Below are 19,107 nucleotides of genomic sequence, written 5' to 3'. Positions count from 1 at the left end.
CAGAGATTGGAGATGGAAACTGTTCTTGAACTACAGAGAGAGAGAGAGAGAGCTAGCTGTGCATGAAGTGTGATTTTAATAGTCGTGGAAGCAAAACAGCAAAATTCATGACGACATTGATCAAATGTGAAGCGCAGTTTGCTGCTTCTTTTGCTGCTGGCTCGGTGAATTTTGGTTGGAGAGACAAAACCTGCAGCTCAGAATCAGCGCAAAAAGACGTAATCACAGCGCGGACCGGACGCATCAGGATCGCTGAGCTCCGACAGCATGTCCGTCTGCGGGCCGGCGGGTGAGAAAGCCTAGAAAGACAAAGCTGATTCTGATGCGTCGGTCTGTGTTTACGTCTTTGTGTGGAGTCCGTGTACCTGCTCTCATCTGCTGTTTGGTTGTTGTTGAAATGGTTTTGTGAGCTTTAATCTGAGAATCTGGCGTTTCTGGCAAAACACAGTAATATTTAAAAGTCGATTCAGGATTTAATGAATTGATATCGCTTTATTCAAGCTACTCACCTCCCACTTCCACCTGCACTTTCAACTGGACCACGGCCCATCAGAGAGGTCCCGCCCCTGACTATCTCTGATTGGTTTAGTCCACGATAGGGGCAAAATGTGTCTGTTGTTGACCACAGGGAAGGTTGCAGATTTTTTTTTTTTGCTACCCGAACATTTGGTCGCACAGGTGCAACCAAATATTTTTTTTTAGTCGCACCACTGAAAAATTTGGTCGCATTTGTGACCAAATTGGTCGCACTCTAGAGCCCTGCCCAAGGATACTTTGGCATGCAGACTGGAGCAGCCAGGGATCGACCCCCAGGCCTTTAATAGATGACCTGCTCTACTGCCTGTGCTACAGCCACCCCTAAACCATATTAAAGCAGGGCTTTGAGAGTCTTATTTAATAATTATAATAATAATAATAATAAATAAAGTGGTTATCTAGTGTTTAAAATTAAGTTTCCAATTAAAACACCAAACTAGGGACAATTGCAAATGTGCAGAATAGAGTGAATCCAGTCTCAAAAGAGTAAAGTGATGACTTAAAATTAGAAAAAGGTGTAAAATTTGCTAAATAATAAAAACGTTCAACAAGTTTTAATCAGGGATTGTAACAAAAGGGTAATTTAATGTATAAAAGTTAGGGACTAAAATAGGTGTGTTTTGCTTTAAACATTGTTGCACTGCATCCACACTTTTTATTTTATATATCTTTGAATTAAATTAATAAATATGGTGCCGGAAGCAACTATTGGCTGCTTTTTATGAGTTTCTGTTTCATTTTTTAATCATAGACTCTTCAGACCCCCCTATAAAATAACCAAACTAATTTCTTGCAGTCAGATCCTCAGGTTATTTCATTTCCTCCTCCTGTTCTTAAAAATACACTTATTTATTTAATTTATTCTTGTGCAAAGTTTTTTTCTGCAGATATAAAAAAGGAGAAAGAAATTTAGAAAACTGGACACAAATTTAAGGCTAATCCAACCTCCAGCTGTGACGATACCTGTATATATGTTAAAAGCAGATACTGGCAGTAGTTTTCTACATAATTACCTTCAAGTTAACATGCTGCTGCTATAAGGAGGAAAGAAAAAGAATGTGTTGCAGGTGCTTCTCAGTTCCTCTGAGCTACAGGAACCTCGCGCCAGCACGAGGATGCTAAATTATGTTGCCGTTATTGGCAGCGCGGCCTTGGCATATTTAAGTGACAACATCTCGTGTGTGAAAAGTGGAAGTCGGCTAATGTAGAAGCACGTGTCAGGACTTATTAAAGCGTTTTACCTGAACCCTCCAACGCATGTGTTGATGTTGTTCTGCTATAATTACAGTGCAGATGCAGCAACGTGGCGCGGCGTGCGTGACACACTGATGAATCAATGTGTTCCCTCTATCAGATGTAGGAAGAGGCAGCTGTGCGTTGTGAGAACTTTGACTAGTAGCCTCCCTGTCTGCATTCACAACTAGACATTGTGTGTGACAAATGGAGAAATTGGATGAAATGGAGAATGAATGATTTGCAGTCTAACTCTATTTAGCCGTAAATCAGAAAGACAGCTTTTTTCTTTTCCTTTCTTATTGGCATGTTCCTGTATCCCGCCATCCTCTATGTGGGGGTGATAATCCAGCTCTTTGCTGTCATTTGAATAGCATGCTCGTACTGATCCTTGCAGCGTGTGACTGCGTTGCTTCTGTAGGATCCCCCCCCCCCAGAGAACCATAACTCTCTGTATAATGTCTCTGGCATTTTTTTATTCTGCCTTCAGCAGAGAGGACAGGTTGTGTATATCCATCAGTCAGTGAGTGTAGTCATTACATGAAGCAGGTAGGAGTTTCAGCACTGTGATGTGCACCATATTGTAATTTGTAATTCTTATTCACACCTCCTCGTTGCATCGGGGGAAGATTAATGTTGCTGCACAGCTTGGTTTAGAAACTTTCTTCTTTAATCTCTCTCATTGCCAAATGAGTGTCCTCATCAGAATCACCAAAACCTGAATTCAATCAGCATGCGGCACACTCACCAAGTCATGGTTTAATGTACTGAGTTCCCCATCGTCATAAAATATTAACAGAATTATTCCTCTATTAAAGATAAAATGAAAGCCGTTACTCACTGTTTATGAGCTTGTGAGGAAACAGGGCGATGCAGCAGGTGCGATAAGCCGAGGCAGTCTACATCTCACCAAGTTAACATCTCATTAGGACCTAAAAGTTACTCATGCGCGGACGTTTTTTAAAGCGGTGAGTGATGACAGCGCGAGTCTTTTAACTCTGACTAAATGCATTTCTGAAAATATTCTTAAATTAAAAAGCAGAGACTTGGAGAATAAAGGCTGCTTCATTTCATTTCTGGGTTCAGACTGGAAGCTGTTTGGTTGCTGTCATAGTGGAAATTAGAAATAAATGAGTCATTTCGTTCTTTGACTTCAAAATAAAGGCACAGACTTCTAGGTTTGATATGTACATGGATGACAAATTAAAAGAAAACCCATAGCTTGCATATCAATGACAGTATGCCACTGTGGCGCCACCCTGTGGTTTCTGAAGTCCCCTTTTGAAGCGGAAGCTGTGCTCTCACGCTTTACCGACGTATCAGCCACGAGGAAGGCAAACTCTACAACGTTGCCAACATTGTTCTTTGAATAATCATGATTTTGGCTTTTGGTAAAAATAATTACTTTTTTATTACTAAGTTCTTATTTTGCCTCGTCACCGATTAAGTTTAGTTCAAATCTAGAAGGACAAGTCAAGGACAAGCAGCTGCTTTTAACTCTGTGGTCTTCCAGAGTCACCTGGTCCACTTTCGTGGTGCACAACTGAGGCGTTGTTTACTTGTTGGCTTCTGCTCTCCATCTCCCTCCCCACTGTGCTCCTGAGATCAGTGAGTGGGTGCTTGAACCTCTGCATGTTCTGGACTCACAGATACTGCTAATGTTGGCTTTTAGTCAAAGACTGCCAGCAGGATGGGCATCGCTACCAGACATCGGCCATTACTCCAAACTCTTTATCTGCTTGTTCTTCATTTGAATTATGTTTAGATTTCTTTAAAAAGACATTTGGAATTCATTAAATGGTAAATGGTTATGTTATTCAATAATCAGGGAGTACAATTGAGATTATAATGTCTAATGCACAATGCAGCCATACTTTGTCTTTTTTGGATCATAATGTTCAAAGCAAACTTCTTTAAAAAACCTGCGACTGAGACCATCTCTTCCCATCTTTAATTGTCACCTAATCTAAATAGTTGATGCCTTTTTGTTAAAAATCTGTCTTCTTCCAGCTACAAAAATATGACAAATCAGTGTAACATAGAAAAATGAGTTATGTAGCAATATTTTAGCTTTAATAGTATTGCTATGTCTCATCTTCGGGTCAGGGAAGATACACTGCTCTACACTGGCTCACAGCACCATCTTGGGGTACAAGGTTGCATTACACCAGAGTACAGCCTAGTCCTATTTCAGCTTCAGCAGATATCTCACATGTCACAGCAAATAGAGCTCCTCACTGTACGGGTCCAGGGCTCAGGTTTCTCTATTTTGCAGTCAAAAAGTTCTTAGAAACCAAAAAACTGCTAAAGGGAACATTAACCTTAAAACTGCATCACATACAGAAACACATCTCTAATTAAATTAATGCTAATGTGCCTTTGTGCCTCCTGGATGTGTAAGCTGAAAGCCAATATTTTAGCTATAAAACTGTTCAATGACAAAGATAGGTGACAATTCTGTGAGTTTACAAGTTTCTCTGGATTTCACAAAACTGAAATGTTAGTCTTACATTTAAATGTAGAGTATTTCATGGTTTTGCTCTGATGTCTCTCACATGCTTATAGCATATAAATCCACAGGGCCCCTCGGGTCGTCTGTCATGGATGACAGACATTAAGTGAGGAGCCAGCTTTTAGCTGCTGAACATGTCCGAATGCGACGATCCAAGAGCAGCTTAAAACCCTGGTTGGTAGGCTTGGTTTACTTATCTTACTGTATTATGGTTTTCATATAATGAGATTTATTGTTATTATTTTGGCTATTTAAGTTTTTATTTTACTTTCTCATTATTCACTGATTGCTCTTACTTTTACTGGGATGCTTTCATTGTACTTAGAAGCTTTTTAAAATGCATTTCTATGAGGTGTTATCATTTTAATTTGTTTAAGGCTGCTCAACGCTGCATACCATTTTCCATTTTTGTGTTTGCCAATCATCCATGAAGCAGTTTGAACCTCAGTAACCTGCATGGAAAAAGTACATATGATCACAGAAACGTTAGACTGATCGACTGAATGCAACTTTAAGTAAAAACTATCACGTGTACTGGAGCTTCTTCTTGTGCAGGCTTCAGAGTGATAATGAATCAACACAGACTTTAAATTAGACACTACCATATGCTTCTACAGCTGATAATAAAAGCATATTTGCTGATACAGATCAAGAGCCAGGAAAAATAAACTCTTATCTGTATAAGTGGAATAATTTGTGATAAGGATTCTCTGGATCAGGTTCTCACTGTAACTCGAGCTCGCTTGACTCTTTAGAAACGTGCAGCCAGGTGGCATTACTGGTGGCACAAACACAACTTCTGAAGACATTCATAGCATCAAATATGATTTCTTTCTATTTAACAGAAAAATGCAAATCAAAAGTGTTTTTTTCCCCTTTCGGTGTTGTGTGTGACTTTGAATGGTGGCTCTTTGTTATCCCCGTTAAACAGCTGGCTCAGACAGACTGCTGAGCTGCAGCCGATTCTGCTTTGGGTTTGTTTTCCCTATCAAAAGACTGCAGAGAATAGAGCTTTACGGAGAATTGCATTAGTCTGCATAATTACGACAAATTATGCATGATCGTTTGTCATCCCGGGCTAAAAAGCTCATCAGACAAATGTTTGTAATAATATCAACTTTCTCTTCAGAGCAGCAACAAAGTCTGTCAAGTAATTTGTAGGAGTTTTTGGTTGTGTTCACACAAAGAGAGCTGCCTTCACTCTGCTTACAGTATACTCATACTGTTATACCTTTAAAGTAGTTGTCAGCACACAAGAATGACTCAAAAGGACATTTGCATTTTTTTTAACCCTTCCTGTTCTTCAGCACAGAATGGCTCCTCAGAAATAGCCCCTTACAATTGTGAGCTCTTTATTTTAGACCACATTCATTAAATATGATGGTGGGTGCAGCACGTATGAAATAGCAGAGATTTCTGCCAACGCCTTCTCTACATCATCTTAATATATTCATAAAGCTTTCGTATTTAAAGAAGTAGTTCATTATTTATAGTCCTGAGAATGAGTTGCATCATGTCAAGCGCTCGAGTGTCAAGTCCACAGCTACTTTAAAAAGTGTGTGGAGCAGATCGACTTCCTTTTTAAAATCAGGACGCTGTTTAATGTCTGGCCAGAGATGGCCTATAGGGAGAGAAATACAGAAAACAATGTCACATTTCATTGCGAGGGGTGAAGCATTTAGCACACTTGGACTTCACTGGGTGGGCTGCTCAGGTAAATTATCAGCTGCCAAAATATATTTGACGACACTTCTTATTTTTGAAAATATAACTGAGAAGTTTTCTTCAGCCTTTTTCACTCAGTGAGTTACATTCCACCGCCATCCGTACTCTCAATGAGCACGGATCTGTCTAAATGAAGCCCTAAATAAGAGTAGTCTTAGCAGCCAGTGATAAATCTGTCACTTTGTGCCCAAGAGATCCAGTACTGCAGGTCTCAGCTAAATTTGCTGTCGGACTCAGGACAAGGAGGAACAGAGAGCAACTCAACCCGGGGACTTCAGAGCCTCACAGAGGCTACTACATATGATTAATGTGGATTTTTGGGGTTGAAAGTCCCCAGGCACTTAAGAAATACAAGAAAAGCCAGTCTGTGGGGTGGAACAGTGACAGTTTTGTGTGCCCTTCAGGACCCGAGACACTCTCTTGATCTTTTTTGGCCTGTTTTTGCAGTTAACTAGTGAATTTGAAATAAAGCTGAGCTGCTTTGTACTTCATCTTGACTGCAAACAGAGCAGACTCCACATGCACCATAACAGAAGTTGTGATCTGAAGTGTACCACGGATCGTCTTCTGCAGATCTCATTTCATTTTCTAGTGTAAGGTAAAAAGTAACAACTTGTGTGATGAACCTTTTAAAACTTCTTTTTCATGATTAGTTTTAGTTTTCCTAGGTTAGGTTATTGTTTATTCTCATCTCTGTTCATCTTGTGCATTGTTTTGTAGTTCTCCATCAGCCATAATAAACGCCTCGCTTTCAGTTAGTATAAAGTTTGTTTCCATGCTTTGTTTTGTCTGCATTTGGGTCCTCTACTCTCCACTCAACACAGTCTACATCCACTGACTGCAACAGCTTCACCCTCATCCATACCTAAGCCATTCTACCCTATGGCTGTCATTTTTCATAGGAGATTTTGTCATAGAAAATAAATTATGGCTGTAGGCTGTCAGCAAGTGCATATATGGGAACTAGGGCCAGACAAAATTATATGTCATCGAGCCAAAAGCTCGAAACATACGACGTGAAATAAAGTAATTAATTCATGTTATAACTGGCAAAGCCTAGCGTCATTCTAATCAATTAAAAGCGCCTCAGATGTTGAACTAGCTCTACTCTTGTGTAATAAATGTTTTCATCGTGTGCAAAATCATCTCTCTTCACCAAGATCACATGACTGACCTGCAGTGTCGTCATAAAAAGTTTTATCTCAAAGGTCAGTTGAATTGTGGTGTGTTAAAATGTTCCTAATCGGTTGGGTTTGCACTAATTACATTACAAATGAATAGAGAATCTCATTGGGATGTGCGGTCTATAGCATTGGACCAAATCCTCCTCCTTATTGGCCCAGGATGCAGAATATTCAGCTGCAGATGAATTACCCCAGATCCCCAGGCATTTCATTTGTCAGCACTAATGACCAGAGTTCCCTCCCTCTCGCTCTGCTGTTGTTTTACCTGTAATAATGGATTGATTTGTGACTCAGAGGCAAAGCAGCTGTGAGAGAGTGAGGGAAAGTTTGCATTGAACTCATTAAAGTTTGTATTACTCAGTGTTTAGCACACTGATTATAGCAAAAAGAGCCATCTGCTTAGGGGAACAGAGATCCCATCACAGCTCTGTGTAATTTAGAAAACAAAGTTTGTCGCTACCATCAGAAATCTGCAATCCAGATGCGTAGAGCAGAGGTTTGAGTCACCCAGTGAACTGAGAGGTGTGGGTGTACCACATGTGAATGAATATTATGTAGATGATGTTTTCATGGGGTCGTGCTTGATGCTCTCTGTGTGAATCAATTAATGGAGTTGGCTATTAATCTATTCTTGGAAATTGCATTGGCTTATTGAGAAATGAGATTGACTTTTTTCTCATTAAAAGTCTGTATCATAGAGCCTTTACACAGGGCCTTCCAATGTGGATGGCATTGGCACATTTCTCTTTAGTCTTGCTAACGTTCTGGACCGATATCTATAAGAGCCTCAAGGTTTTTAAGGCTGTAATGAGTGCTAATCAATTTTCCTTTATTTCTTCATTTTTCGGTCTTTTGATTTATATACTTAGCTTCCTATAATGGATATTAGGATGAGGTTATCCATGTAATACACAGTAAGACATAACACAATCTTCTTATAGTGCTGTAATTTCTTAGAAAACAAAGTGCCTTATTGTTCCTTTAGGGGCTCAGTGGGTTACCACTTTTGTGAAAGAACTTGACAGAGGATACTTGTTTATGCCCTTGTGGGTTTTTTTAAATCTCTGGTGACAATTTTGTACCTTCGCATTAAGGTACGGTGGCACCCAGTAGTGTATTTTATTCATTAATATATTTGAATATAGACTGGTATAGTGCTTTTATAATCTTACAAATCCCATCTGTCAAACATCTACATCGACACTCATAATATATCCATTAGACCTGGAAATGTTGTAAGTATATCTCACAGCTAAGAAAAAATACAGACAACCGATCACACTCACAGCCAATTAATTTAACATCATTGGATGTGGGAGAAAGACAGAGGCTGCAGAGAGAACCCACACAAGCACGAGGTGAACAAACTCGACAAGGAAAAAGGATTTGAACCCAGGACCTTGTTGCTCTAGGGCAACAACGCTAAACACGACCCCACCGTGCTTCGCTGCTAAATTCTGTCCCTTTCCTGATAATACATCTTAACCTGATGACAGGTTAGGTTATTAGAAGGTTATTAGGAGTGAGCATGGTTTGGTTTCTGGTAACCTACTATTTATTTTCCAACAAAAAAGGTTTTCTAACAGTGGGTTCACCTAATGTAAAAGCTTGTAACAGAAAAAACTGTAATAATTAAATCCATCCATCCATTTGCTCCCGCTTAGCCTTTTCAGGGTCGCGGGGGACGCTGGAGCCTATCCCAGCTGTCATAGGGCGAGAGGCGGGGTACACCCTGGACAGGTCGCCAGTCTGTCGCAGGGCCAACACAGGGACAGACAACCATTCGCACTCACATTCACTCCTGCATTTACACCTATGGGCAATTTGGATTAATCAGTTAACCTATCCCCACAAGCTGCATGTCTTTGGACGGTGGGAGGAAGCCGTAGCACCCGAGGGAACCCAAGCAAACACGGGGAGAACATGCAAACTCCACACAGAAAGACCCCGGCCTGATGTTGGAATTGAACTCAGGACCTTCTTGCTGTGCGGCAACAGTGCTAACCATCGTGCCACTGTGATAATTAAATTAATAATAATAAATTAATTACATTAATAATAATAATCAATTAATAATCAAAATTGTTCTGTTCATAATTTTTATGGACAGGATTTCTAGGCGCAGCCAAGTGGCGGAGGGCTTTCACTTCGGTGGCCTCAGAATCTCATCTCTGATTTTTGCACATGATGTGGTTCTGTTGGCCTCATCGGGTGAGGGCCTCCAGCTCGCACTGGAACGGTTCGCAGCCGAGTGTGAAGCTGCGGGAATGAGGATCAGCACCTCCAAATCTGAGGCCATGGTTCTCAGCCACAAAAGGGTGGAGTGCCCACTCCGGGTCGGGGATGAGTTCCTGCCCGAAGTGGAGGATATCATGTATCTCGGGGTCTTGTTCGCGAGTGATGGGAGAAGGGAGCCGGAGATCGACAGACGGATTGGGGCTGTGGCTCTCAGTTTACCGGTCGATCAACGTCCCTACCCTCACCTATAGCCACGAGCTGTGGGTAGTGACTGAAAGAACGAGATCGCTGATACAAGCGGCGGAAATGAGCTTCCTCAGAAGGGTGGCTGGCCTCTCCCAGAGATAGGGTGAGAAGTTCGGCCATCCGGGAGGGGCTCAGAGTAGAGCCGCTGCTGCTCCACATCGAAAGGAGCCAGCTGAGGTGGTTCGGGCATCTGATGCCTCCTGTGCGCCTCCTGGGCGAGGTGTCCCGGGCATGCCCCACCGGGAGGAGGCCCCGGGGCAGACCCAGGACACGCTGGAGAGATTATATCTCTCGGCTGGCCTGGGAACGCCTTGGTATTCCCCCGGATAAGCTGGAGGAGGTGGCTGGGGAGAGGGAGGTCTGGGCCTCTTTGCTTAGGCTGCTGCCCCCGGCCTCGGATAAAGAGGATGAAGATGGATGGATATTTCAGAAATTCATTTTAATTGTAACAGCTTCTGTTTTCAGAAAAGGCTTTTCCCCCATCGGGTGGATGTGGTGATGTGGTGGATGTTAAGAAGTTTAAGTAGCAAAGCCACGGCACTGCCGCAAAAAATGGAAGTGGCCGAGGAGGTTCAGATGTTCAGAAGGTTTTACAATTCAATTTGGTTTTGTTTACATATCTTTAACAAATCTTTAACAGTTGACTTAAGGTGTTTTATACTGTGAGGTAAAGACCCTACAATAATAAAGAGAAACTCCAACATGCAAGCACTTGGTGAGAGTGTGCCGGAGGTTTCTTCCTTTTAACAGGAAGAAACCTCCGGCACAACCAGGCTCAGGGAGGTGGAGCTATCTCCCATGACTGGTTGGGGGTGAGGCGAGAAAGACAGGACAAAATACAGTTTCATGTTCTTCAACTGGAAGGAGATCCCGGGACAGACCGAGGACACGCTGGAGAGCCTTTGGACCATGTCAGCAATGCCCTTGAGGATCTGTTAGGAGGTGTTAGCCAGGGACTACAGTATACTACAGCATAGTGTAATAAGTGATAGAAAATGGATCGGTGCAGATTAATGTCTAAGAGTGTAAAACCATTCTACATAAAACCAAATTGTTGTAAAAACTCACAAAACTATTTGCAAACTGTATTGCAGCTGACATCATTGTTAGAGTTTGTATTGTTGATTGTTGTTTATGCTTAGAAATATTTAACCATAGATGCTTAGAGGTGTATAATCAATTGTGTAGTGATAAGTTGTGTGATCTTTAACAGGCTACAGAGGCTTGGTGTGCATTCCACACTAGAATGCACACCTACATCCTGGGAGCACGGGAAGAGGTCGTATCTTGTTTTAATTGTTTTATGGTAGGATTAACGTAGCTACGTCTGTTCTAGTCTAAGTGCTTTTCTGTTTAGATGAACTGCTGGACTTCCTCACCGGGGGGGGTCTAGTCTACCCTCTTCCTGACCAAGGATGTTTGACCCTTTGATCAGCAACACACACACACACACACACACACACACACACACACACACACACACACACACACACACACACACACACACACACACACACAGGCAAGGTACTCTTTGTTTGTATGTAGACGTCGTATGTTAATGAACCTATGCATATTCATGTAACCTCAATAAAAGGACAGTGTTACGGGAGGACGGACGAGAGCGACTGGGGTCAAGCGAAGGGACGGCGCTCTGTCCGGTCTCTCCCGTGCACGAGTAACACGAAGAACTTTGCCTATTTGTGTCTTGCTTAGCAGTGTAATTATATTGTCTTCAACGTTCCAGCGGATGGGTTCAAGCTACAAACCTATCAATCATCCATCCATCAAGCCATGTAAATAAACGTCTATAGTTTTAGCTATGTTATAGCAAATGAGCTAAAATGCAAATAAATAATTAAAGTAATCAAGCAAAAATTGAGAAGTAGCTAGTTATAAATAGTTAAGGGAGGGTTTTTGTCCTTTAGAGTGGGCATCAACTGAAATATAGGAGCCACAATCAGACTTGATTATGGCTCGTATATTACTGGTCTGATATATTAGACTGGTGCCTAATCAGCCCCATACCATTTTACTCTAATGTGGAAATGGCCATCATCCTATCAGGGGTTCCCTGGACTTTATTCAAGAACCACTCAAATGAACAGATTTGTACTTTAGTGGAAAATGTGAGTTGAAGGAATCTGTGGCCTTCACCATTTTTCTTGTAATTTCCTGTTGACTACATGCAGTGCTCAGGAGTGTTTCAGACCTGCTGTGTGAGTCTGGCACTCTCTTCAAGCTTTAATCTGAATGAAATGAAGTAAAATCAAATCTATCCTGTAACTAAGACCAACTTAGTTAATAATGCATATTTTACATTCACTTCACCGTGTTGTTATCATATTGTGTTGTTTTTTTTTTCATCTATGAACATTTTCAGTTCCCATGTGGTGTTTCTACAGCTAACTGTCCAGTTTCATCCTCTGCTGCACCTAACATCGGCTACCGGAGGCGATTTCAAATATTCTTTCATATCTGCGTGATTGTCGTTCCCTTGACTGCATCTCATATTAATCATGGGCCACTTTGCTTTTGTTTGTTTTTTCTTTTATCGTCCAACTTCATGTAGCACAAACCGTTCCCTCCGTCACAGTACAGCTGCTCTGATGACATTTTGCTGGCAGCCGTACTATTATTATTCTCTATAAAACCTTCTAACACTACTGACGCTGACACAGATGGATGTTTTATGCATTTGTCTGCTGATTGCAATATCATTACCTGAAACTCTGGTGGGAAACTCTTGTTTTTAAATTAAGGACCAGGTGATTATTTAAATTATGTCCGATAAAACCTTAGTAATGAGTAAAATAAACTATTCCCTGTTTCAATTCTGTTTGTATTTAGAATAATACACAGCACCATTATACACACATAAACAAATTCATTATTAGGATTCAATTATGTGTATGTTCTTCTGCAATACATAGTTTTATAGGGCTGAATGTTATTAGAGAATAAAGTATCTTATTGTCCCTTTCGGGGTTCAGTGGTTTACCTCCAAGGGACTCGACAGAGTCTGCTTACTTATAAGCTCGTGTTTTTTATGAAGACCAGATCCTAAACCTCCGGTGACAACTTTGTGCCTTTACATGAAGGTATGATGGTACACGTAGTGTTATACTTTCACTATAATTCATTCATATTCTTACTGATCCCTCAGAGCTTTATCTGTCACACATCTACATCAGTGCCCCCGACAAACCTCTAAGTGTTTGATGAGAGTGCTCACCTATGAATAAACAAGTCAAGCTTTTCAGAAAGTATCCAGTGATTTCGCTTAAAAAAACCCAAAAAAGTGGAATTATTATCCATCCATCTTATGTTGGTAATCCAATTCAGCGTCACGGTTGGACTGTTGCTTCTCACCAGTCTCACTAGGGTGAGAGGTGGGGTACACCTTGGACAGGAAACCAGTTTATTGCAAGGCTATCACAGAAATATAGACAACCATTCACTTTGGACTGTTGGTGGAAGCCAGAATCTGTAGAGACAGTTTTTCTTTTACAAATAGGCACTTTTGTTTCACCTTTCTGCTTTTACCTAAATAGAATTATTTGCTCACTTATTCAGTATTCACTCTACAACAACATTTCCGGTGCTTATTTCTCATCATGTTTGCTGGTTTGGGCCCACCACTGCATGTTCTAATTGGTTCATCTTTAAAAACAGCGGCGTTAGCTCAAAGTTACAGTTGATTACAGTCAGATTGTAATTGCAGTACACAGAGATCTGAAAGGGTATGAACCTGCAGAAATGCTGGTAAAACAGAAAAGTTAACTTCCTAATTGTAAAACCCAACTGAACTGAATGGCGAGGTGATTGTTTTGGATTTTTGCCAATTGAACAGAATCTGATGGACAGCAAACCAGCTGCCTTCTATCATCACAAGAAACAAGATTAATGACGAATTGAGCCTCCATTCTTCAAATGTCAAATCGCAGCCCAAAGCATCTGATGGTCTTAGATCATCTCTGCCTTTGAGGAGTCTTTGTGGAGTACTCGAGAGGAAGAAGCTGGAGAACACAAAACTCCCATCTTCGCTTTTTTTCCAACCGCAGCTGTGGATTTGCTATCTCGGTTGTATTTTCAACCACCTTGCTTTATTTAGAAGTTAGTTTTAGTGTCTGATTTAAGTGCCTGTTCCATTTGTTTCGGCTAATAAAGCCAGCAGCTTCATGGGGATAAAAAATGTTCATTACCTTTCAAAGTTCACCAGGTTTTTATCTGTCCTCTTAAGAGGGTTTTAAGTGCCCTGTTAAGTTGCTCATTAATTCAGGCCATATTGATCTCACATGGGTGCTGGAGGGCTTGGCAACCATCATATTTTTGAAAACTTCCTCTCGACTCTAAAATGCTTACTTGCTAATTACTTTTGAAATGTTGGACCTTCCAAACCTCCGTCTAAACATTAGCGGTCGATATGATTTGATATTTTTCCACACGTGGTAATTATGCATGTCACTGCCTCAATTACTGCATAGCGGTACATTGGATATTGATGTGAAGCTTTTTCAGTCTCCAGGGTTTCACACAGTCTTAGTTAAACTTGTGACAGAAAGATTTAGCCCTGATCTTCAGCTAATTGTGGAAGTTTTCGTCATCTGCTTGCTTATTTTCTTCACTCTGGCTCCCATCTTTGTGAACCTATCAATCAAAACGCTCCTCAAGCAGCATTTGATCTCGCAGCTCAGTGATTTCTTTTCTTCTTTTCCCACTCAAGAATCCTCTCACCAGCTTCTTGATGTCCAGTCGCTCAGTTCTTATAACGCCTGCGCTGCTACAACAGCCCAGGAACAGATTTTTATCAGTGTGAAAATAGTGCGAGAGACAAAACTTTTCCTGTAGCACCTATGACAAGCCACAACAGATCAATGATAAACACAGTCATGAAGAGTTTCTCTACTTTTCCATCACAGGCAAGTTTCAGACGGCATTACAGCCGCTGTAACTTTCTCCACCCCCTCCCTCATTCTCACAGATGAAAGTTTCTTTCCCTTCTCCGCCCCTCTTCTCCCCATTCGCTTGTCACTTCTTATGCCTGCCATAAATATAGACACAACCTCAGTATTTTCTAATGCTATTTACATTCAGCCCCATCTACCCATTTCCTCCCTGTTGAGCAGTGTAGTCATTCATATATACGTCTGCAAGCAACACTGCGTCTCCCTGTCATCCACTGATGCCGAGGTAAATATAGAGCGAGATAAACAACAACACGACTTGATCCCCTGCAATGTACTGTGTGTATAAAACACAATATACAGTACTGTTAAAATATTGAAGTTATGTATCTTTCATCTGAGTCATCTGAGTCTGTGTTGTTCATTATTCCACCTTGATAACAGAAAGCACTGCTATTATACAGCAGCTTCTGACACTTTGACCGATGCAGTGCAGCAAAAGTGTTTCTTTTTTTTCAAGTTAGGCATTTTACGCTGTTTGTTTTTGCCTCCTTTGTTTTCTGCACTGTGTTGCATCATCTCCTGCAGGTGAGGTTATTGATTAGGTGGATATGGAAACAAAATAAATCTACTCAGAATAATCCCAGTATAGCTGTTGTTTCATATGAAAGCTGTTCCAGTTTGTGTTGCACCCAGCTGATTCTGGATTTTTGTATAAATACAAATATAGATATATAAATGAGAGACAGAGAAAACAATCTTGTTGATGTTCTGAACATTACTCCTGTTTAAGACTGTCTTATCTAGCGCTTTGGGGAGCTGGTGAGAAGCGGCGTTTATTTGGAGGTGGAAATTTAACCAGGGCCCTGTTTCAGGAAGCCGGTTTGGAAAACTCAGAGTGAAAAACGACACTCACGGTTGAGTAACCCCGAACTGTCCAACTCGGAATATTCCGTTTCAGAAAGGCTGATAACAATTAGTTCAGTCAACGCGGAGTTGCTTTAACCCCAAGTGAAGCGCGCGGACGAGGATACATAAAGCCCTGATAAGCGGAGCACAGATTAAGCGAGTCACCATGGAGACGGAGGGAAAGAAGGCGCGGTCAATGTATTTCACAGCGCTTGAGGCCGAAATTCTGATGGCAGCATATGCCGATAACATGCAAATTCCGCGGAAAAAAGTAACACAGCCACAGCTGCAAAAGAAAGGGAGCATGCATGGCAAAACATAGCCGACAGAGTCAATGCATGAGTGTTAATATAAACATTGATCTAGGGATTTCCACCCATTTAACACGTTATTTTATCATATGTTATTTTATTTGTTATTTTATACATTTTATTTTGTGATGTGATGTGAGCGCAGGTGCAACCCAACAGGCCCCAAACGTGCCTGGCAGCAAGTAAAAATGAAATATAAAAATATAGTCCAAACAGGTAAGGTGTAATTGTATTATGAGCCATAGTGCTTGGTCTGTTTGTCCCATGTAAATCAATTGCAGTTAGAGGCTACATTAATTTTCTTTCTGTAAGCACTTATTGAAATTATCTGAGCACATTACAAGTACATATTTGCTTACTCTGTATGCTCAAATGTGGCCCGTTATAGCCAACAGAAAAAAAGCGGAGGCCCGAAAAACAGGTGGGGGTCCTCCACCACCACCACTCACAGAGGCTGAGCAGTTGGCCCTCAGCCAAAACAGTGGGCGCCCTGTGGCTGAAGGCATCTCTGCGGGGACATCCTCTGAGTCAATAACCCCGCAAGACACAAGTGCCTACATAAGGGGTAAATTCAAAATAATACATGATGTGCATACATCCTTTCTTCACAGTCACCTTTGCAGTGCGACACATTCATTTGATAAACTCTTTACCATAATGGATTATTTTGTAGTGAAGTTATTTTCCGACTGATTTTGCCTTCCCTCAGCCTTGGTTGTCTTTGAGAGCATAATGACAATGAAGTGTAAGGTGCTTGGTATGTTTGTTAATTGCCATTTGGTCCCTTGTAAGTTATAAGTGACCTGTATAAACCTCATATTCTATCAGTTGATGGTGGTGGTGTACTGCATCTGGTGCAGCCTCCTGTTGAGCCAGACCAACATGCAGTTGTGAGTAATACTCCACAGATTATATGAGTTTACAGTAGAACAGCAATGTTGTTTATTTCTTTACTACAGGAAAATAATGAAGAAACATTGACAGCTGTTACAGAGGAGGAAGCAACAGAGACACTTTATGAGGTTTACATCTTTTAATACTTTGTGTACAGGAAATACAGGCGACCAATAAAGCCAGTTGAACAAAAAATCTGTTTATTCTTCTTTCAACATGTTGAGGTGATGGGTCAAAGGAAATGATTGTGACATATGGTGTCTCTGACTGCGCTTCCATCTTGTATGTCCGTGGGAGGGTCAGGATGTTCATGGTTTGGATCACTGCTGATGTTTGGTTCAGAAGGACAGTGTTCTCCTCTAATTGTGGCAATGTTGTGAAGAATCACACATGCCACAATAATGTCACATGCCCTTTCTGGGGTGACCCTGAGTCTTTGCAGGCACTGGAACCGGGCCTTAAGCATTCCGATAGTCATTTCAATTCTGGCTCTTGTCCTGCAATTAGCCAGATTATATCGCTGCTGTGGGCCCGGTTCAGGGTCAGGGTAAGGGGTAAGCAAATAGGGTAAACATGGATACCCCCTATCACCAAGCAAGTAGCCAGTGAACTCTCCTAAGACAGAAGGGTACACTTCAGTTCAAATGTCCCTGAAGCAATTGGTCTTTATATATTTTAAAGTATTTTCAACTCACCATGTCCAAATTTTGTGCTCAGTGTACATTCACGGAATATTTGTGAGTCATGGACAGAGCCTGGCCACTTGGCTTCCACATTTGTGATAATGTTGGCAGCATCACATATGATCTTCACAGTGCAGAGAACACAAATTAGCATCCATTACTATAATGAAATAATTTGTTAGTTTGACATGCTACAGGGAACTATGTACCTGCACATTAATGCTGTGGAAAGACTTCCTGTTCACATAGTCTCCTTCATTTACTGAAGGAGCAATGATTGGAATGTGAGTGCCATCTGTACAGCCAATCACGCCTGGGAACCCTGAAAATAAATGTGAAATTTAAGTAGTAGTCCAAGTATCACCACATCATACATTAAGTTTTGGTCATCCTGATACCTGCAATTTTGTGGCATCCCTCTTTGATAAATCTTGTGGGTCTGTGACCGGGGAACACCACAAACGAGTACAGGAGACGTTTCAGTGCAACTGTAACATTCCTGACTGCCCGACAGACGGTAGCCTTGGAAACGTGCTCAGCGTCACCAATATTATACAGAAAGCTCCCGTTTGCAAGAAACCGAAGTGCAATACAAATAATATGCAATGAACTGAGAGAATGTCCGCGATGTGTCACATGCGTAATATATGGCCTGAGGATGTTATCCAAATAAATTATAGATTGTGCTGAGAAACGGTAACGTTCGCACAGAAAATCATCAGGAAATGATAAAATGTCCAAACGCGCTCTGATCACTCTCTCCCGGCGGAGAGCTCTGCGGAGAATTTGGGCTTCACGATCTACTGGCTCTTCAAGGAAGTGGCACGCCATGTCCGACACTTCCTACTGTCAGGTTTCCGACAAAGGGGCGGAGACAGTCAGGGTTAGTTGTAGTAAACCTGCTAGGGGGCAGGTTAGCTTCACGGAGTGTGTCGTCATGGTGACTCACTCAGGCTGCAGCTGAACTCGCTTTGTGAAACCGAAAACCCAGAGTTTTCGTTAACTCAGGGTATACTTACTCAGTTTTTCCACTAAACCGGCTTCCTGAAACAGGGCCCAGATGTGCACCTTGTGTTGTGTCTGCACTGTCTTTGTTTTGTTTTGTGGGTTTTTGCACACTTGCGCGCACTTTATGTGTTGATTGTCTCTTATATGTCATATGTAGCACCATGGTCTTGGAGGAACATCATCTTGTTGTGTGCTGTACCACAGTCGGTGTTGGGGAGGTTACTTTTAAAATGTATTCCGCTACAGATTACAGTATACACGGCAGAAAAATGTAGTTTGTAACGTATTTTGTTAAGTTACTTAATGCTTTCAGAACTGCACATGACCCATAACCCAGGTAACTACCACAACTAAAACAAGGTAGTTGCAGCAGGCTAACGTTAGCTTTTAACTTACTTCCAGATGGGTTTTTTTAGGTTGGAGTTTTTTGACCCTGAAAGCAACTTGGTTGCTGACAAACAGAGTTTGCATGGCACGGTAAGATTTCCGGTCAGAGCCTATTATTGCGTGTTTTGTTTGGGTTTCTGGCAATGTGTGGAATTACCAGGGATAGAGAGGGCATAGCCTAACATATGAAACAGGAAAAGACCACCGTGCAGTCCATTTATTTCAACAAAATAACTAATTATCACCTATTAAACTGTAACGGCATACAGTTACTCATATTTTGTATTTCAAATCCATAACACCGGTACATGTATTCCATTACTCCCCAACACTGTC

At 41.4% G+C, this 19,107-nt stretch overlaps 2 protein-coding genes across 3 annotated transcripts in view; one reads left to right on the top strand and one right to left on the bottom strand.

The window, feature by feature from the left end:
* Positions 1 to 19,107, top strand: part of sorcs1 (sortilin-related VPS10 domain containing receptor 1) — a gene marked incomplete at its 5' end in the record, with an annotated part of 203,738 nt that overhangs the window by 33,727 nt on the left and 150,904 nt on the right.
* LOC308396199 (putative nuclease HARBI1) lies at positions 15,455 to 18,294 on the bottom strand. Of its 2 annotated transcripts, none has more exons than XM_080881345.1 (4): positions 17,775 to 18,294; positions 17,586 to 17,698; positions 17,389 to 17,500; positions 15,455 to 17,308 (listed from the first exon to the last, which is right to left on the bottom strand). In XM_080881345.1, exons 1-4 carry the CDS (start codon positions 18,205 to 18,207, stop codon positions 16,926 to 16,928), a joined length of 1,041 nt encoding a protein of 346 aa, XP_080737471.1. In that variant the 5' UTR covers positions 18,208 to 18,294; the 3' UTR covers positions 15,455 to 16,925. The 2 variants fall into 2 exon arrangements, with proteins under 2 accessions (XP_080737471.1, XP_080737472.1); XM_080881346.1 differs by having other exon boundaries at positions 17,586 to 17,689.

The sequence above is a fragment of the Rhamphochromis sp. 'chilingali' genome, assembly GCF_963969265.1.
Source record: "Rhamphochromis sp. 'chilingali' genome assembly, chromosome: 4".
NCBI classification, from domain to species: domain Eukaryota; kingdom Metazoa; phylum Chordata; class Actinopteri; order Cichliformes; family Cichlidae; genus Rhamphochromis; species Rhamphochromis sp. 'chilingali'.
Note: the sequence above shows the minus strand (reverse complement) of the source record. Positions and strands in the feature narration are given on the sequence as shown.